At 46.3% G+C, this 21,606-nt stretch overlaps 2 protein-coding genes across 2 annotated transcripts in view; one reads left to right on the forward strand and one right to left on the reverse strand.

Annotated features, from left to right (window-relative positions):
* The window catches only part of CFAP47 (cilia and flagella associated protein 47), a 508,792-nt gene that overhangs the window by 439,719 nt on the left and 47,467 nt on the right, over positions 1-21,606 (reverse strand). The window contains exons 11-16 of the mRNA XM_066577980.1: positions 18,902-19,124; positions 15,233-15,385; positions 14,418-14,607; positions 12,752-12,848; positions 12,228-12,444; positions 7,176-7,420 (exon numbers count right to left, since the gene is read on the reverse strand). Coding sequence (XP_066434077.1) covers positions 7,176-7,420; positions 12,228-12,444; positions 12,752-12,848; positions 14,418-14,607; positions 15,233-15,385; positions 18,902-19,124 — 1,125 coding nt within the window. The remainder of the gene's footprint in view (positions 1-7,175; positions 7,421-12,227; positions 12,445-12,751; positions 12,849-14,417; positions 14,608-15,232; positions 15,386-18,901; positions 19,125-21,606) is intronic.
* AMELX (amelogenin X-linked) overlaps positions 1-21,606 on the forward strand; it is a 677,225-nt gene that overhangs the window by 431,866 nt on the left and 223,753 nt on the right. The gene's annotated exons all lie outside the window — the stretch shown is intronic.

Consider the following 21,606-nt stretch of genomic DNA (forward strand, 5'->3'; position numbering starts at 1 on the left):
TTTCACTTTCATCTCTGAGACGTTAGCGCGCTTTTCTGGCCAATTGAAAGACAGGGAAGGCATTACAACTTCCCCCTGCGACGTTCAAGCCCTATACCACCCCCCTGCAGTGAGTGGCTGGCGAGATCAGGTGTCACCCGAGTATAAAAATCGGCCCCTCCCACGGCTTGCCTCAGATGCATTGTGACATAGCTGAGGGACAGTGGTATCGTGTTGGAGCTGCTGTAGGGAGAGTGTTAGGAGTTAGTGTAGGCTTCAAAAACCCCAACGGTCCTTCTTAGGGCCACATCTAACCGTGTGCAGTAGTGTGGAGGCTGCTTTTAGCAGTGTTGCACATTTTTTTTTTTTGGTATATCGGCCGTGCAGAGCATTGCGCCCCGCAGTAATAGTCCAGGGACAGAAGTGTGGAGGCAGGGAGAGCGTTAGGAGTTATTGTAGGCTTCAAGAACCCCAACGGTCCTTCTTAGGGCCACATCTAACCGTGTGCAGTAGTGTGGAGGCTGCTTTTAGCAGTGTTGCACTTTTTTTTTTTTTGGGTATATCGGCCGTGCAGAGCATTGCGCCCTGCAGTAATACTCCAGGGACAGAATTGTGTAGGCAGGGCCAGAAGACATATATTATAGATTGAATATACGCAGTGGTCCTTTTCAAAAAAATATTGGAAAAAAATCTATTTGGCCTGCCTGTCACTGTGCTCAGTGTTCTGGGTCCGTGTCTGCTGGGGGTAGTAGTTCTCCAAATAAATACGCAGCCAGCTAAGTGTTACAGCAGGCTTGCGCCAAATTATTTCCTGGCGTTCCGTAAGCGAACTCAGCCTCCAACCACAGGCCAATAAGCGGCACATTTAATTACAGCATTGTGTTTCTGCATTCCTGGTAATACAGCATGCTGAGGGGTAGGGGTAGGCCTAGAGGACGTGGGCGCGGCCGAGGACGCGGAGGCCCTAGTCCGGGTGTGGGCACAGGCCGAGCTCCTGATCCAGGTGTATCGCAGCCGACTGCTGCGGGATTAGGAGAGAGGCACGTTTCTGACGTCCCCACATTCATAGCACATTTAATGGGTCCACGCGGAAGACCTTTATTAGAAAATGAGCAGTGTGAGCAGGTCCTGTCGTGGATGGCAGAAAGTGCTTCCAGCAACCTATCGTCCACCCAGAGTTCTGCGCCGTCCACTGCTGCAACTCAGAATCCTCTGGCTGCTGCTCCTCCTTCCTCCCAGCCTCCTCACTCCATGAAAATGAGACATTCTGAGGAGCGGGCAGACTCCCAGGAACTGTTCTCGGGCCCCTGCTCAGATTGGGCAGCAGTGGTTCCTCTCCCACCAGAGGAGTTTATCGTGACTGATGCCCAACCATTGGAAAGTTCCCGGGGTCCGGGGGATGAGGCTGGGGACTTCCGGCAACTGTCTCAAGACCTTTCAGTGGGTGAGGAGGCTGATGACGATGAGACACAGTTGTCTATCAGTGAGGTAGTAGTAAGGGCATTAAGTGCAAGGGAGGAGCGCACCGAGGATTCTGAGGAAGAGCAGCAGGACAATGAGGTGACTGACCCCATCTGGTTTGCTACGCCTACTGAGGACAGGTCTTCAGAGGGGGAGGCAAGGGCAGCAGCAGGGCAGGTTGTAAGAGGCAGTGCGGTGGCCAGGGGTAGAGGCAGGGCCAGACCGAATAATCCACCAACTGTTTCCCAAAGCGCCCCCTCGCGACATGCCACCCTGCAGAGGCCGAGGTGTTCAAAGGTCTGGTAGTTTTTCACTGAGAGTGCAGACGACCGACGAACAGTGGTGTGCAACCTTTGTCGCGCCAAGATCAGCCGGGGAGCCACCACCACCAGCCTCACCACCACCAGCATGCGCAGACATATGATGGCCAAGCACCCCACAAGGTGGGACGAAGGCCGTTCACTGCCTCCGGTTTGCACCGCTGCCTCTCCCCCTGTGCCCCAACCTGACACTGAGATCCAAGCCCGCTCTGAGGACACAGGCACTACCGTCTCCTGGCCTGCACCCACACCCTCACCTCCGCTGTCCTCGGCCCCATCCACCAATGTCTCGCACCGCACAGTCCAGCCATCGCTAGCGCAACTGTTGGAGCGCAAGCGCAAGTACGCCGCCACGCACCCGCACGCTCAAGCGTTAAACGTCCACATAGCCAAATTTATCAGCCTGGAGATGCTGCTGTATAGGGTTGTGGAAACGGAGTCCTTCAAAGGTATGATGGCGGCGGCGGCCCCGCGCTACTCAGTTCCCAGTCGCCACTACTTTTCCCGATGTGCCGTCCCAGCCCTGCACGACCACGTCTTCCGCAACATTGTAAGCGCCCTCACCAACGCGGTTACTGCCAAGGTCGACTTAACAACGGACACGTGGACAAGCACAGGCGGGCAGGGCCACTATATCTCCCTGACGGCACATTGGGTGAATTTAGTGGAGGCTGGGACAGAGTCAGAGCCTGGGACCGCTCACGTCCTACCCACCCCCAGAATTGCGGGCCACAACTCGGTGCTGGTATCTGCGGCAATGTATGCTTCCTCCACTAAACCACCCTCCTCCTCCTCCTCCAACGCAACCTCTGTCTCTCAATCAAGATGTGTCAGCAGCAGCAGCACGTCGCCAGCAGTCGGTGTCGCGCGGCGTGGCAGCACAGCGGTGGGCAAGCGTCAGCAGGCCGTGCTGAAACTACTCAGCTTAGGAGATAAGAGGTACACGGCCCACGAACTGCTGCAGGGTCTGACAGAGCAGACCGACCGCTGGCTTGTGCCGCTGAGCCTCCAACCGGGCATGGTCGTGTGTGACAACGGCCGTAACCTGGTGGCGGCTCTGCAGCTCGGCAGCCTCACGCACGTGCCATGCCTGGCCCACGTCTTTAATTTGGTGGTTCAGCGCTTTCTGAAAAGCTACCCACGCTTGTCAGACCTGCTCGGAAAGGTGCGCCGCCTCTGCGCACATTTCCGCAAGTCCCACACGGACGCTGCCACCCTGCGCACCCTGCAACATCGCTTTAATCTGCCAGTGCACCGACTGCTGTGCGACGTGCCCACACGGTGGAACTCTACGCTCCACATGTTGGCCAGGCTCTATGAGCAGCGTAGAGCTATAGTGGAATACCAACTCCAACATGGGCGGCGCAGTGGGAGTCAGCCTCCTCAATTATTTTCAGAAGAGTGGGCCTGGTTGGCAGACATCTGCCAGGTCCTTGGAAAGTTTGAGGAGTCTACCCAGGTAGTGAGCGGCGATGCTGCAATCATTAGCGTCACCATTCCTCTGCTATGCCTCTTGAGAAGTTCCCTGCAAAGCATAAAGGCAGACGCTTTGCACTCGGAAACAGAGCCGGGGGAAGACAGTATGTCGCTGGATAGTCAGAGCACCCTCCTGTCTATATCTCAGCGCGGTGAGGAGGAGGAGGAGGAGGAGGAAGATGAGGAGAAGGGGGAAGAGACAGCTTGGCCCACTGGTGAGGGTACACATGCTGCTGGCCTGTCATCCTTTCAGCGTGTATGGCCTGAGGAGGAGGAGGAGGATCCTGAAAGTGATCTTCCTAGTGAGGACAGCCATGTGTTGCGTACAGGTACCCTGGCACACATGGCTGACTTCATGTTAGGATGCCTTTCTCGTGACCCTCGTGTTACACGCATTCTGGCCACTACGGATTACTGGGTGTACACACTGCTCGACCCACGCTATAAGGAGAACCTTTCCACTCTCATTCCTGAAGAGGAAAGGGGTTCGAGAGTGTTGCTATACCACAGGACCCTGGCGGACAAACTGATGGTAAAATTCCCATACGACAGCGCTAGTGGCCGAAGGCGCAGTTCCGAGGGCCAGGTAGCAGGGGAGGCGCGGATATCAGGCAGCATGTACAGCACAGGCAGGGCAACACTCTTTAAGGCCCTTGACTGCTTTATGACTCCCCAGCAAGACTGTGTCACCGCTCCCCAGTCACGGCTGAGTCGGCGGGAGCACTGTAAAAGGATGGTGAGGGAGTACGTAGCCGATCGCACGACCGTCCTCCGTGACGCCTCTGCCCCCTACAACTACTGGGTGTCGAAGCTGAACACGTGGCCTGAACTCGCGCTGTATTCCCTGGAGGTGCTTGCTTGTCCTGCGGCTAGTGTCTTGTCAGAGAGGGTGCTTAGTGCGGCTGGGGGAATCATCACAGATAAGCGTACCCGCCTGTCAACCGACAGTGCCGTCAGGCTAACACTCATCAAGATGAACAAAGCCTGGATTTCCCCAGACTTCTCTTCTCCACCAGCGGACAGCAGCGATACCTAAGCAATACGTAGGCTGCACCCGCGAATGGAAGCATCGTTCTGTATCCCCATCAAAAACGGGGACCTTTTCGCTTCATCAATCTGTGTATAATATTCCTCCTCCTCCTCCTGCTCCTCCTCCTGAAACCTCACATAATCACGCCGAACGGGCAATTTTTCTTAGGCCCACAAGGCTCAGTCATATAATTTTTCTAAACAATTTTTATACGTTTCAATGCTCATTAAAGCGTTGAAACTTTCACCTCAACCAATTTTTATTTTAACTGGGCTGCCTCCTGGCCTAGTTACCAATTAAGCCACATTAACCAAAGCGATTAATGGGTTTCACCTGCCCTCTTGGTTGGCCATGGGCAATTTTTCTGATGTACATTAGTACTGTTGATACAGCAATTTTTGTGGGCCCTCGCCTACAGTGTAATCAAATTAATTTTTAGCCCACCTGCATTACAGCTGACGTTACATCAGCTGTGTTGTGCACTGCAATGGGATATTTTTATGTACCGCCGGTGGCTTCTTGGCACCCACCCTTGCTGTGGGTCCACAGGGAGTTGTAAATGCATCTGTTTCCACTTCTAAAGAACCCCAGTCTGACTGGGGCATGCAGTGTGGGCCGAAGCCCACCTGCATTAAACATGACATTACTACCTCAGCTGTGATGGGCAATGCAATGGGATATTTTTATGTACCGCCGGTGGCTTCCTGGCACCCACCCATGCTGTGGGTCCACAGGGAGTTGTAAATGCATCTGTGTCCACTTCTAAAGAACCCCAGTCTGACTGGGCATGCAGTGTGGGCCGAAGCCCACCTGCATTAAACATGACATTACTACCTCAGCTGTGATGGGCAATGCAATGGGATATTTTTATGTACCGCCGGTGGGTTCCAGGGAGCCACCCATGCTGTAGGTCCACAGGGAGTTGTAAATGTATCTGTGTCCACTTCTAAAGAACCCCAGTCTGACTGGGCATGCAGTGTGGGCCGAAGCCCACCTGCATTAAACATGACATTACTACCTCAGCTGTGATGGGCAATGCAATGGGATATTTTTATGTACCGCCGGTGGGTTCCAGGGAGCCACCCATGCTGTGGGTCCACAGGGAGTTGTAAATGCATCTGTTTCCACTTCTAAAGAACCCCAGTCTGACTGGGGCATGCAGTGTGGGCCGAAGCCCACCTGCATTTCATCTGACGTTAGCTCTGCTGTCCAGGGCACTGCAATGGGATACATTTATGTACAGCGGGTGGGTTCCAGGGAGCCACCCATGCTGTGGGTGCACACGGAATTCCCATTGCGGAGTTGTACCTGCCTGTGACTATTTATAAAAAAACGCGGTCTGACTGGGGCATGCAGACACCTTGATAGAATGAATAGTGTGTGGCACATAGGTTCCCTATTGCTATGTCCACGTGTGCAGCTCCAGATGGAGGTGGCACAGGATTGGATTTCTCATTGCTTCTGTACAGCATTGTGGACTATCGCCCCGCCCCTTTTAAAGAGGGTCGCTGCCTTGCCGTGCCAACCCTCTGCAGTGTGTGCCTGCGGTTCCTCTGGCAGACGCACTTATAAATAGACATGAGTGTGGCGTGGCATGAGGGCAGCTGAAGGCTGCGCAGGGACAATTTGGTGTGCGCTGTGGACACTGGGTCGTGCAGGGGGGGTTGGGCAGCATGTAACCCAGGAGAAGTGGCAGCGGAGTGTCATGCAGGCAGTGATTGTGCTTTGTTGGAGGTAGTGTGGTGCTTAGCTAAGGTATCCATTGCTAATGAGGGCTTTTCAGAAGTAAAAGTTGTTGGGGGGGGGGGGCCACTCTTGCCGCTATTGTGGCTTAATAGTGGGACCTGTGAACTTGAGATGCAGCCCAACATGTAGCCCCTCGCCTGCCCTATCTGTTGCTGTGTCGCTCCCATCACTTTCTTGAATTGCCCCGATTTTCACAAATGAAAACCTTAGCGAGCATCGGCGATATACAAAAATGATCGGGTCGCCCATTGACTGCAATGGGGTTCGTTACTCGAAACAAACCCTCGAGCATTGCGAAAAGTTCGTCTCGAGTAACGAGCACCCGAGCATTTTGGTGCTCGCTCATCTCTAGTATTCATAGATCACTGCTAATTTGCTGCATCCCCACTTGTAATTAACATATATACTGACTTTATATTATGTGCTATCTATCTATATATAGAAATGTGGTTGTTATACTGGTTTGAATGTTAAAATAAATTAAAAATGCCCAAGAAAATAAGGGAATATTTGTACTATTTGTTGCGTTTATCTCTTTGTGTAATTTGCACCAGACTACAGATTATTTCACTATAAGGCCTTAGTCAGACGGGTGTTTTTTCGCGTGATTTGCGCATCGCATGTCGCATGCGCATGCGCAAATCGCGTGACCGGAGGCGAAAAATCGCGGGAAAAGTCTGCACCTAGCCGCGTTAATCGTCGCAGCAAAACGCCCGTCTGACCGGAGAAAAATCGCCGTGCGCATCAAAATGCGCATGAAACTTAGACTGACCGGCGAAAAAAATGATTTTGTTGCGCACATAAAACGCCGAACGCAGATAGGCGCGATCTGCGAATCGTCGTGTCCTATAATTTATCGCATATCCGCATAAAAAGCGGACATGTGACCGATACCATAGCGAACCATTGGTTCTATATATGCGCGAATCGCATGCGCAAATCGCGCGAAAAAACGCCCGTTTGACTAAGGCCTAATAAACCTAAAGCAATGAAACATTATGCAAAACATATACTATTATAAATACAAATAGCAGATTTAATTCTAATAAAGCCTCACAGTACTATCCGAGATACGAGGAGGTCAGACATATATTTACATTTGTTGTCTCCTATAAATACTATCATTTGTTAAAAGTAACCATCCTTCGTTCTATGTGTGTTACCTCTTGCAGGACGTATTGAAAAAGCAATTCCCTTTTCTGTTATGATTGGCTTCCAGCTAAATTCAGCAGCATGATTCCTGCGATTATACAATCTTATGGACGATCTAAATCCTGTCTCAGCTAAGAAGTCGTTGTTGGGTTTCAGAACCAGTTCGTGAGAAGACAGCTCAAGGGCAATGGGAACTGCTTTGGCAGTTACTAAGATATGTCCAATGTGCTTGTTATTCACAGTGTAGGAAATTGACCTGCAAGTCATAATCAGTAAAATATGTTTTATTCTCAGTGTTTGGATTTAGACGGATTGTAATAATATAAGAACAGTCAGCATAATGATTGAAATACATTAAACATGCTTCGCGGTTTAATGTCTTATCATTCTGAAAACAACAGTCTGTTCACATACAGTATATCTCTATTATTTGTACTGCATTTGTTCTTAGTAATAGCCTCGGGGTCACAAAGTATTGCATCTGGAGACCATGTTAGCTCATAAAGGTGGCTGATGAAAGAATGTATTTAAAGAACCCATTTATTAATAATGAGGGTATAAAGTCCTGGTGAAGCCTGCAGTACTAAATAAAATGCTGACAGTGACGAAAAGGTTTTTCCTATAAGTGCAATAGTCATTTAAGTTGTTAACTGCTTGTCTGCCAAGCAAATTAAAAATATTTAATCGTTAATAGAGATGAGCGAACGTACTCGGATAAGCACTACTCGTCCGAGTAATGTGCTTTATCCGAGTATCTCTCCGCTCGTCCTGAAAGATTCGGGGCGCTCCGCTGCTGACAGGTGAGTTGCAGCGGGGAGCGGGGCAGGGCGGGCGGGAGAGAAGGAGAGAAAGATCTCCCCTCCGTTCCTCCCCGCTCTCCCCTGCAGCTCCCCGCTCCGCAGCGCGTCCCGAATCTTTCAGGACGAGCAGAGAGGTACTCGGATAAAGCACATTGCTCGGACGAGTAGTGCTTATCCGAGTACGTTCGCTCATCTCTAATCGTTAACTTATAGTAGGTGAGTGAGGTACAATGGGTTCTATATTGTAGCGTCCGAGGAGCAGGCCCACAGCCGTGGAGATAGGGGGGAAGATTTGGGACTTGTCACGGGGCTCTACCATCTCCTCCCGTTCAAGTTACTGCTGGGGGAGTTTCACGGGAGTAACCTAATACGTAGATTACCTTAACAGTCCTGGCACTCGTGACACCAGCGTTCCTTCTTCTGCGGTAAATCCAGGTAACAGAAATAAGCAGTCCATACACAGGGAAATGTTTAAGCAGCAAAGCCAGGAACGGTCAGCAGTACTCGTTTAGTTGAAGAAATAACTATGTACAGTCCAACAGTAGTACAAACTCATGCCAGCAGGAAAATGGTGAAGAACACAAAGTGGTGTGACAGGGAGGAAAATCACAGGCTAGCAGAAGAATCCACAGTCCACGTTATCTGTGGGGTTTTGTTCCTGGCCAAACTCCTTTACTCTCTTCACCTCTCTACCAGTCAGCACTCACATTGGAGAGACAGGCACTCCATGCTGCATTATGGTTCCTCCCCCTCTCTCCCTCAGAGTGTTTAGGGGCAACACTGGCATCTCCTGGGTAAAGCGGGCCCAGGGAAGGCTTGTCGATATCTCTCAGCCTCTTCCATTCCAAACCACACAAAGCAGGTGGTTTCTGTGTGGCTCACTTGCAGAACTCCACACACTCCTTCCTTCTCTCTTGCAAGCCTAGACTAAAACTCAGACTTAGACTCATTTGCAGACACCTTTTTCGTGGTGCCCGTGAAGTCCCACACTACTCCCCTGAACCCCAATACCCACCACACACACTTTCTAGTCCCTTTCTGCTCCACTTTCTCAGTCTGAAATCTCTGTTGCTTAAAAATTCATGTTTTAAGAACTGACTGGCTCTTTGGTTTTGAGGAAAATGATTACAATTGTCCCATGGGAGCAGTAAAGTGACCAAGGAATGTGACAGGCCAAGTGTAAAGCCTTAACTGCAGCAGGCATACAATGTCTCCACTGAAAAAACAAGGATTGCAAGGCCTCAGAAACTACAGGAATTATTTGTGGCATTCAGGCACTAGGTTAGAGTCTTGTGTGGTAGCCAGCAAGGGTGGGCAACGTGGTCAGGCATGCCGGTACACGGTGAAATCAGAGCAGCATGGAGGATTAAGCGGAGACATGGTCAGGAAGCAAGCCAGGGGTCAGTACACAGTGAGACAATCTTCTTTTAAGGGAGCAGGTTTACAGGCTGAGGGCTCAGGGCACAATAAATACGCAAGGAATGAGGGAACAGGGCCAGGTTTATATAGGAAGCTAATTGCAGAAGGTATATGACATGGGCTGGACTTAGACAGGGAAACACGAAGCTAGAAACATGGAAAGTAGACAAGGAATGGGGAACAAGGTACTATGGAACAAGGGACCTATCCAGCATGCTAAATAGCTCAATCAGCTGGAGCTTGGAGCACAAGAGGTTGGAGGTTCGAGCTCTGACATAAGTTTTCTATGTACAAATTTGTCTTCCATAACTGGACATATCCCAAGATGTGTGGCACAAGATAACAATTTGTATATGTCTGATGGATACTAGTCATTGATCATCTGTTAGCATACGTTCTCATGATAAAAAAGTATACATTTCTTTTTGGATATGTTGCAGCACACTGGTCACAATCAGGAGCTAGGGTGACATCAGGACGTCAGCCTTGGCCCATGTGACCATAAGCTGTCCATGGACTGCATTTCCCTTATGGAAAACGTACATGAATTTATACATGACATAACTTTGTGCTGCATTCTTCATGTAACTGCAGACTCTGAGGTGTCTTCTAGCAGAAATCCCTTAGTGGGCTGAGTTTATAATATGCCCATCTTCCCAACGCTGCTACAACATCTCCTGTGGTGTATGGATTGATTGACCAGCAGTGAGGTGTTTTCCCTAGCCAGCAAATCAGCCATACTAGAAGTGTATTTATTCTGGGCAGCTCTATACATGGTTGCCAGTTATTGTCCTGCCTCAGGTGTTTGGTTTAGGCAGCGAACTCCTGTCAGCTAAATACCAGTGGCTATTTACTCCTACCAAAGACTGTGTATATACATTACTCTTTCCATTTGCATTCAGCATCTTCCCAATCCTTTATCAAGGGACAGACTAGGCCACCTAGGTTCCTGATGTGCCCCCCCTACTGGGGCGATCATGCTGCTTTTAGGCAGGGTCTACCACACCAAAGTTGGTTAGGGATAGTGTTTCTAACCCGGTTTCCTGTTAGTGTAATTTGCCCTATCTTGTGTTGGTAATTTTCTATACAGGGTGCTGCAGAAGTAGTTATATCATTTTTAATGCAATGCAAGTACAAAACCAGTTTAATTATATAAATTATAACAAATAGAAATGAAAATTAAACATTCAGGAAATAAATCTAATGTCTGTTTTCGACATAATGATCAACCATTGCACCCTCAAGATCAATGAAAGCTTGGAGACGATAAGCCACATCTTTGCATGCATCTCTATCCATTTAAACTGAAATATTATTAAATTCCTCAGTGATATCAAGCTTTAATTTATTGAATATAGAAATAGCCCCACAGGAAAAAGTCAGGTGGTGTAAGATAAAGGGAGAGATCTGGCCAGAAGACACAGACCAGAGCATCAAACTAGTCAGCCAACCAAGAAGACCATAAATCAGAGACCCCAGCCATCCAGCTAATAGAGTGCCATGTACTAGTCTTTATGTGTTAACCTCAGTGTCAGTAACCAGCGTATTGGGGTGTATTGACCCAGCTTATCCATGAACATGTCTTTTGGATTCCCTAGTCCTTGTCAATTTGCTCATCTCCATTATTGACCCTTGAAGTGTCAGATCATTCAATTGTATTACGCCTACTATCTGTTGTGTTTCTGGTCCCAACTCCTGGCTAACTCCTGTTTATGCTCCTGTCATGCCCCCTGGATATTACTGTATGTTTGGCATCGGCAGTTCTTCTTGTATCAAAGTTTTCTGTCCAGTTTTTTTCCCGACAATTTTGTACCATTTTGATACTACTTATACTTCTGCTCTGGCAAATGCTTGAAACAACCTTCCAGTGGATGTGGTTGTAAAAACAACAATAAATGCATTCAAGAATGCCTGGGATAAGCATATAGCTATCCTAAGAGAAAAACATAAAGGGAATAATGTAACGGTAGACTAGATGGACCATGTGGTCTTTTTCTACCATCGATTTTCTATGTTTCAAATGACAAGTACTCTGGGGGTGTTGTGACTTGTGAATCTGCCTGCAGCCAAGCCCAACTTTCCTTGCAGAGCAATGGCGATTACCAGGAGATTCCTAAGACTTCATATACCAGTTTAGCCTAGCCGACTGTCATGACCTGAATGTTACAAGACATCTGTATAACTGAAAATACAGGGCATCAAAAGTACCACTGCCAGAACCAGGAAAAAATACTGGCTGCACCAATCATCATCATGGACTGAATATTTAACATTTTAGTAACTCTAAAGTACTTGGACATAACTTTTATCACTGACAACCAGCTAACAGCTGCTTACTGTGTCATCATGCATTAGGTACCAAGTAACCTCTAGGGGTCTTTACAATGACTGCACCAGGGGGTACCAAATGCCGACAGAGTAGTTGTTCAACATGACCATTGGGGACCAGATGTTGAATATTCAAGTTGTAGACAGATGCAAGAAATGTTTTCTATTTCAGTATATATTTTATACATCAGGATTAACATAATCAATAAAGACATAATAACATTTTATTTTAAATGTTATTCTCTTCTTTTACAAATCTTATGAAATTTTAATTTCTTGCGGGCACCAATTGTCACAAATCTGTGTTTAACTCTCTAACTGTTTCCACTTTTGAAAGTAAATTATTCAAAATTTCCGACAACAGTGCTCTAATATACATCAGCTCACTAAACATTATATGATGTCTGAGCAATTTCATTTCAATTGTAAATGTCAATGTTTTTAACAAGCATAAGACAGACATATTGTAAAAAAATACATGTGTAGTTTTATGAATACAAATATATTTGTACTTACTTCTTAAATTTCCCCAGTGTATTTGTCTCAAAGACAACCGGGATCTCCGTCTTTGACATTGGCGGCACAACATGAGAAAGTGGGCTGGTTTGCTGAAGCTCGTCACAATCAATCTCCACCTGAACCCAGATATACGTGGAAAGACTATTTATGATACTCATTTCTCTAACTGATGTAGAACGAACGCAGATTTCTCCAAAATCTATTGTACAAGGACCTGTAAATGTTAAAAAATAAGTGCAAGGAAAATGTGAAAAAAACTTCAAAAAGACAAATTTAATTAAATTCTGATAAGCTCTGCTGCATTTATACTTAGCTGTCTCAGAAAAAATAAATAAGCTACCTGCCGAAGTAGTTCAAGCAATTCCTATATTAATTTACAGAGATGTCTGCTGCTGTACACATTTATATATTTATCTCTAGCATTAATTATATAGTTGAACATCTTAAGTTTGAATATAGTCTGAAAAGAACAATTATTGCTTGGGGCTTTTTACATTCTTATTTCATATGTCAAGTCTTACCGATAACTACGTGGTGAAGTTGCTGAGGTGTCAGAACAAGGCTGCAGTCTTCCTTCTCTGTTGCAGTATGGGGCACTGCGTTGAGACCTTCATTAATCTAAAGTGAAATGTCAAAATGTATAGTCATCATTCTTTAGAACGCTGCTGTTGTATTATGGTCAAGGTCTGATAGAACTCTCAAAACACCCAATGCAAGCACATATATTCTTCAATAAGGCCAAATAATAATGTCAAACTATTACTCTTCACCAAAATATTACTCGCTCCAGAAATTAGTACACCTTCACTTTATCTGCAGCATAATTAAGCAGCAGTCCTTAGGCTAAAAAAGAATTTCATAGCGTTTTCCAACAAAGGGACAAAAAAGTGTGTGATTCCAGTACAGTCTATATGTGGCCATACATCCATGTTTGCATCCTTACTATTAAAATCCATGGGTTTCGCTATCTCCTGTAGACCTTAACCCCTTAAGGACCAGGCTGTTTTGTACCTTAAAGACCAGACACATTTAGGGAATTTACCCATGTGGTGGTTTAACTGTCCTATTTTTTTTTGCCTTCAGCCACCCAAATTATTTTGTTGCGGTTTTTTTCCGTGACATATAAGGCTATTTTTTAAATATCTTTTTCACTGACTTTTTTTTTCTATTTTTTAGTTTGATTGGGGGTAAAAGCTAAAAAAAAGAATGTTTTCGTAACATTTATAGGTTTTTTTTAATTAGTATATTTACGCTAAAGTAAAGTTCTTTATTTTGTTTCTTATGTTTTGATATATAATATGTATGGTTTTGGATTATAGAGCACATACTGTGACAGCTTTGGGGTTATTTTCTTTTTTATGTATATATTTTTATTTTATTCTGTAATTTTGTTTACTTATTTATGTCATTATTTTTTCTACTATCTATGTTCCCCATATAAGACCTCTGGGGGACATTCACATGTTCTTTTTTTTATTTGACACTTTTCCACTGTAGCTTGGGCATCCATAGGAGCCCCAGTTACAAGGGAACACATCCCCCTGTAGTGACAATAGTCACTGGCAATGCTGTTCAGGGTCTGCTAGGACCCTGAAGCTCTGCTGTGCCAGGGGATCCCGGCGGTCAAGTGACCTCCGGCTCGCATAGTGGAAGAAACATTTCCACTCTTTAGTAGATAGCACTCATTGAGCGCTTTGTACCAGGGAAAGGAGAAGGCAGAAGCAGTAAAAACCACTAACTTCTTTTTCGGGTTCTCAGCTGTGACAGCTGACAAACCGACCTGCTTCTAAATGATTGAAGAAGCAGGGGCTTTAATCCCCCGCCGTATTTTTACAATCGGCTGGGATTAAAGCCCAGGACCAAGCGTCGTAAATTTACAGTGTTTGGTCCTGAAAAGGTTAATGGAGAATGACCGCACATGTGTGGCCACTTCTTTGGTTTAATGAGGAACCAGGCAAATCCAATTTTGGAATGGTGGGAGTCCAAGCAGGTAGACTTCACTGATCAGCTTTTGTGTAAATATGTAGTGTCTAGGAGCACCCCTTCAATATCTAAGAAATAACATGCAACTGTGATATTCCTAACACTTTGTAGTGTCATTTTGTAGAAGGGTTGGACAATATAAAGTACACTTCAAAGAGTAGTCATTAAGCAGTAACTTTTAGATCAATGCTATAAGACACTCACTTCTCGTGTTATAGATCTAGACTCTCCAGCAGCAAGTTGGCGAATGGTCAGCATACAACCCTTACTATTAGGGGCTGATTTGGTTCGTTGTTGCTCATTAAAGCACTCAAAAATTGAAGTACTTGGTGGTTGAAGTCCAGCTGCTGGTGTAATGCCAATATCAACATAATTGTTAACTTCTTGAAAGTTCCTACAAAGAGAGAGCGTTAGATTAAAAAGTGAAGGAAAAGCAATAAACAATGAAAATAGATAAATCTTTAAAAGGTGTTTATTGTGGAGTGAAAGTTCTGGCTTTATTTTCATAATAGTTTTACTTGTGTTGGAAAGTAATTGCCCCTGGGCAATCTCACATGGCACCCCATGCACATGCATGCTCAGCCAAACATGCATGAGTTTTGTATGTAGTAAGAGAAAAATGCTGCTACCAGACACCTCTGGCAATGGCTTATCTCCCTGAGAGCAAATGGATCAGGCAGTTGAAATCCAAATGTCCTATCTTTATCTCTCTCAACAACTGTCATTGGGGAAGTGTTGGGAGGCCCCCATACTAAATTGATGGGTTCTACCAGTATAAATCTCCTTAAGGCTATGCATGTTGTAACTATGTTTTGTTTTCTTTGTCTTGATGTAGTAATATACACGTTACAATAATTTATATCTGAAGTTGAATATGTGTTCAAGAATAAGTGCACTTGTTAACACTCACATCTGCTAAGTGTCTTTCTCAGATAAATGAAATGACACGAAGTATTAACATCACATAGGCTGCTAACCGGTCAAGGTTAATTGTGACTTTTCATTCAAGCACAACTTACCTATCATCCTTTTCTTTTTGACGATTTTCTCTCTTGTTCTTTATATAATTTGCATAATAATCCTTGTGAGTTTGCCTTAACTTTTCTTCCTCTTCTGTATATGCATAATCTGGATCCACATAATTATACCGCTTAATTTTGGTGAAAATAGTCCTAATGTGGATAAAAATTGTGCCTCTTTATTTATTTCCCAATAATAAAGTCATCACATGTTAGGGCTCATGTCCACGGGCAAAATATGATTTAAGATCCGCAGCGGATCTCCCGCATGCGGATCCGCATCCCATAGGGATGCATTGACCACCCGCGGGTAGATAAATACCCGCGGATCGTCAATAAAAGGGATTTTAAAAAAAATGGAGCATGGAAAAATCTGGACCATGCTCCATTTTCGTGCGGGTCTCCCGCGGGGACGGCTCCCGCGGGCTTCTATTGAAGCCTATGGAAGCCGTCCGGATCCGCGGGAGACCTAAAATAGGAATTTAAAGTATTTACCATCCGTAGCGGACCGGGAAGGTCTCCTCTTCCTCACGGCCGCATCTTCCTTGCTTCGGCTCGGCGGATGTGCCCGGCGCATGCGCGCGGCACGTTGACGACGTGCCGGCGACGTGCCGCCGGCGTCAGGAATTCATCCGCCGGCTGAAAATGAAGATCCGGCCGTGAGGAACAGCTGACCTTCCCCGCCCGCGCCGGATAGGTAAATGCTTTTAAATTCTTATTTTCGGCGCTCATGTCCGCGGGGCAGGAGGGACCCGCTGCAGATTCTCCATTGAGAATCTGCAGCGGATCTGATTTTCCCCGTGGACATGAGGCCTTAGTCTATTTAAGTGCAAACATCCTGGATATGCTGTGTAAGGAAAACAATCTTTCTAATGTATTGATGTAATTCAACTTTAAAAAGTTATCTAGGAGACCACTAGCATTTAAAGGGGTATTTATTCTCATGATGTGGCATTTTTTCCAGTTTTCACCCATCCACTAGATAGGTAAAAACTGATAGATCGTCAGGGGTCTGACTGCTGGGACCCCCACAATCTGAGAATGGGGGATCCATGTCCATCCTATCTTACAGTTCATTATCTATTCTCCCATTTCTGTAGTGTAGTGGTGAATAAGCTACTGGTCGCACATGTGCAGCGGCGACTCCATTCCTCTCAGTGGTGCAGCCAGATCGTTAGCCCCATTGAAATGAATGGAGTGGCATTGCTCCATTAATTTCATTGGGGCTGGCAGAAATAGTTGAGCACTGTGCGCGGTTATGCATATGCGCCATTGAGAGGAATGGAGACACTATCACATATGTGCGACCGCTGACCCATTTGCCACTACCCTACAGAAATGTGAGAAGGGATTGTAAACTGTGAAATAGGGAAGACAGGAATCCCACATGGTCAGGATCGGTGGGGGTAACAGCAGTTGAAACCCCACCAATTTATCGGTTTACACCCATCCAGTGGATGTGTGAAAATTGCTAAAAATTCCCCGTCACTTTGAGTAATGGAATACATTTCAACCACTGAAAGAATAGGAGATGTTAATATAAATTACCTACATAGACTTACAGTGTATGTTGAAAGGTATAGAAATAAAAAGGTATACATAGGGCACACACTATACACGTCTTATAGGAGAAAAGGGCACAATGATGGCCACTTCCTTCTCACCTGCTGGCTGATGTTGATGTAATTGTGGAGAAGAGGAGCTCTGTGAGCTGCATACTGTCAGTAAAAAGGATGGGCTGTATTTATGGTACTTATACAGAGACACAACAGAGAAGATGTATGGCATTGTTCAGTAGCATGTACACCACAAACTGCTCTATAAGGGTGTTACTACAAGCAGCCTACCAATATTGGAAAATGTGACACAATAGCTTTAGTACAGTTACAACAATGTACTTTGCCAGCAGCACTCACCAGATATACCAATTATGGTGGAGTGGTGAAGGATGCACACCCAAAAGTAGATCAGACCCAGATCCAAGATATAGTCTATAAATGATACGGACAGGCAGCATCAATGGTGCAAAATATCATCCAACGGGATGTAACCTTTATTCCTCACAAGCCCATGGTCAGCAACGTTTCAACCTAGTGTGGACCTTGATAAAGACTCCACACTTGGGTTGAAACATTGCTGACCATAGGCTTGTGAGAAATAAAGGTTACATCCCGTTGGATGATATTTTGCACCACTAATTCTGCCTGTCCGTATCATTTATACTCTATATCTTGGATCTGGGTCTGATCTACTTTTGGGCGTGCATCCTTCACCACTCCACCATAATTGGCATATCTGGTGAGTGCTGCTGGCAGAGTACATTGAAAAAAAGAATTCACACTAGTTATGAATGTGGCAAATTGCTTAGGGCTGTCTATTGTGTATTAAACTATGGCGCGCTTCCTAATTTATAATCATTCAGATCAGCACATATTGGATTGATTAGTGCAGGAAAGGAAAAGAAGCTTGGCACCTACTTAGCAGCCTACCGAATTCACTGTGGAGTAACTCACCATGACCATGAGAAATAAACAACAGTTAGAAACACAGGCTGATTCTCAAGCAGAATTAAAGGAGATGTCTCGAGGAAGCAGTGAATTTTTTTTTTTGCCCAGTCCCCCTAATTAAGCATACATTACTAAGCCCCCCTGTAAATGACTTTTCTAGCTGGTTTCTACTTACAGTTTCAGCAACTTATAAAAGTTTCCCCAAGATGGCTGCCGGCTCTTTTCCCTTCGCTTGCTGCAGCCCGACGTGCGTGCTCGCGAGACGCTACCAGCTGTGTCTCCCTGACAACCAGACGCCCCGCAGCCGCCGACCGGACCCCGGGATTGAACGCCGCCGACCAGTCACCCACCGCCAGGCAGCAGGTAACCGGCGCTAGCCCCCGGCTCCCCAGTGCTACGCCCCGGCTCCCCAGCGCTACGCCCCGGCTCCCCCGCGCTACGCCCCGGCTCCCCAGCGCTAGACCCTGACAACAGACGAAGGCCCCTCGGCCCAGCGCTAGGTTCCGGAGCCCAGCGCTAGGTTCCGGAGCCCAGCGCTAGGTTCCGGAGCCCAGCGCTAGGTTCCGGAGTCCAGCGCTAGGCCCCGGAGCCCAGTGCTGGGCCCCGGAACCCAGCGCTGGGCTCCGGGGCCTAGCGCTGGGCTCCGGGGCCTTCACCTGTTAGTGAACATCACCCCCGACCCATCACTTACCTGGGCGGCTTCTCGGGACAGCTGGGCGGCTTCTCGGCTGGGCAGCTCCAGTTTCTGCACCTTCCTCTAACAGAGGATGGTACAGAATGGCCGCTCCAGCGCGCTCCCGAGCAGTGACAGCTCGTCTGCGCATGCGCAGAAGAGCTGTAGCGGGGAGCACACTGAAGCGGCTCGTGCTGAAAGGAGAAGACCGGACTGCGCAAGCGCGTCTAAAAAAGCAAGCTGCCAGCGAATTTAGACGGAACCATGGAGACGAGGACGCTAGCAACGGAGCAGGTAAGTGGAATAACTTCTGTATGGCTCATATTTAATGCACGATGTATATTACAAAGTGCATTAATATGGCCATACAGAAGTGTATAACCCCACTTGATTTCGCGAGACATCCCCTTTAAGCATGACATTGTAAAGGTATGGAGACACTTGTGAACTCATGTCAATCGATATATGATATGCACGGTCTTTCCATACCTGTAATGTGCACTCTGTTCACTAGGCCGTATACTTGCAGCTCGATCATTTGGAAATGCCACCATCACATTTTTGTCTACACTGATTATGTTCTGGTGATCATGGATTTGTGTTTTGTCTGCCTTTAAAGTAGCTGTACGTGTGGGTCCAGTAAATATTGCAGTTTCTTGGGGTGCCACTTGGATGAAATGACCAGTAGGGTTACTGATCATAGGTGTTATACCTGCAGGACAGACATTAGATTAAGTTCATTCAGTTATAACACCGGAGATCCATTAGATCCCAATAGTAAGAACATAGCAAATAAATACTGAATTTGCAGACCATAAGAGGAGAATAAAGTACAGTAACAGTTGCTGCTCCTATGGGTTACAATAAAAGAACACACGAGGCTTTCTTAACCACCCTCCTGAATTACTCTCTCTTGTAAATTCCTGATTTTTGACCTCGGCTTGCCTGACTACGCTGATTGCCTGTGTATGACTAACCGGTAATAGTTTTTTTACACATTATTTTATTTCAGGGTTATTATGACTCATAACTAACGTGTAAAAGAAGTCAAAAACAGAATTTACCAGTTCAATGAGGGAAGGCTTTAGCAAAGTATGCATTCATGTAAGCTTAGGATAAAATAACTGCCGTTTTAGCAAAAGTATAGGTTCACTTATAAGCCTGAAATAAGGTAACTGCCACATCAGTTGTAACTTCTAGAATAATTTGATGATTTTTGCTATATTGGGGAACCTAACCCCTCTGCCGTACAATGATTGGATGACAGCCAGGTGGTGTCTGCTCATGATTACCTTGTGCTTTAGTATGTTTTTCTATATATACTTCTTACTCAATAAAAAGATACAATGGAAGAAGCGACTCTTGGCAAGTCACTTGTCTGTTTCACGCTGTATTCTTCTTCAATGCAGCATATACACAATTAGGCATACCTGATTGATAAGGCTATGATACCCTTTGGGTATCACCTAAATTAGGTGATTACTCCAACACCTGTCACTAAAGCTCCTGTAGTCCTCCTGGTATCTGACCCTCCTCTGTCATTGACTTTGTTTGTGATTACCCATTACTGTGACTTTCCAGTATAGACCATGTTTTTTTTAACTTTATTGCCCGTTTGCTCCACCACTCAGCAGATCACTAGAGTGATGCACCATAAGGATTTGTAGCAGCTAAGGACCACATCCCGCTTGGACGGGTTAAAGGGTGAATATCTGTGATGCATGGATGTTGCTAGCCAGAGTAGCTAGCTCAAGGAATGATTGTGGATGCATGTTTGCTGAACTAGCTATTTTCCCCTTCATGGAAACCTTACATTAGTGTATAGGATGCGCACCCATGGAACAGGAAGCAAAAACGAGCTTGCGTCCATGAACAGTGGAGATGAGACAGACCTAGAGGCATAGCAGAGCTGAGTATGCAAATCAAAACAGGCAGGCATCGGGGTACAGGGACTGCCCAAAAAAGTTTTCTGGTACAGGTTCAGAGTTTGTGGTACAGGCTCACAGTTCAGATACAGGGTGCAGATATTGTAAATACAAGGTGCAGGAGTAGCATGCAGATTTAGAGTTCAGAAATCAGGCTGCCTCTGGATTGAAGATTCTGAAAACATAATACACACATAGCCTCTGGATAAAGGCACAGATTCAGAGTTCCACAGTTTGAGTCCAAAGACAGAGCAAAGTCAGTAGCTAGTGCGGACAGAGAAACATCAAGACTCAATGGCTAGCCTTGTGCATCAAATAAACCATCCACTCTGAGGCCTTAGTCAGACGGGCGTTTTTTCGCGCGATTTGGGGATCGCATGAAGGATGCGCATCCGCAAATCGCGTGACCGGTGCCCGAAAATCGCCCAAAAATCTGCTCCTAACCGCGTTTCATTAGAAACGGGCCGGAGCTGTCCAACGCATTGCATTCAATGGAGCCGGCAATACAGCCGGCTCCATTGAAAGCAATGCGCTGCGGGCGAGTTATATATTTAAGCCCTTCCCGACAATTCATCCCGCGCACGCCGGCAGCCCATTGCTTTCAATGGAGCCGGCAATACAGCCGGCTCCATTGAATTCAATGGGCAAACATCGTTCTTCTCTGCCACAGCTGTTACAGCTGTGGCAGAGAAGAATGATTTGCCGCCGGCCCCATTGAGCGCATATAGAGAAGAGAACAGGAATCACAGATCGCAGATAGGTGCGATCTGCGATTTCTGTTCTATAATTTATCGGACGAGCACATAAAAAGCGCTCATGTGTCCGATACCATTGCAAAGCAATGGTTTTAAAAAAATCGCCAGACGCATGCGCATGCGCAAATCGCGCGAAAAAACGTCCGTCTGACAAAGGCCTCACTGAGGAGCAGAGGCGTAACTTGAAGCTTCTGGGCCCCAATGCAAAACCCGTAACAGAGCCCCCAACTATAATGCTTTATTTATAGTACTGGGCTACCTATATGGAGAAGAGAGGCCTTAGGGCCCCCCTAAGGCTCCTGAATCCTGGTGCAACCACATATCCTGCATCCTCTATAGTTACACCAGTGCTGCAGAGTAAGCTTAGTTCCTTGCAGTATTGTTACAGTACAAAGCATCAAATGATAACCCCTATTCAGCCCATCATACTATATACATGTAGCTTTAGCTGGCTAAAAAATACAACTTGATCTATCCCATTTTTGACGAACAACAGTATGCTATTGGACAAAGT

This window comes from Eleutherodactylus coqui, chromosome 1 (assembly GCF_035609145.1).
Source record: "Eleutherodactylus coqui strain aEleCoq1 chromosome 1, aEleCoq1.hap1, whole genome shotgun sequence".
Classification (NCBI taxonomy): domain Eukaryota; kingdom Metazoa; phylum Chordata; class Amphibia; order Anura; family Eleutherodactylidae; genus Eleutherodactylus; species Eleutherodactylus coqui.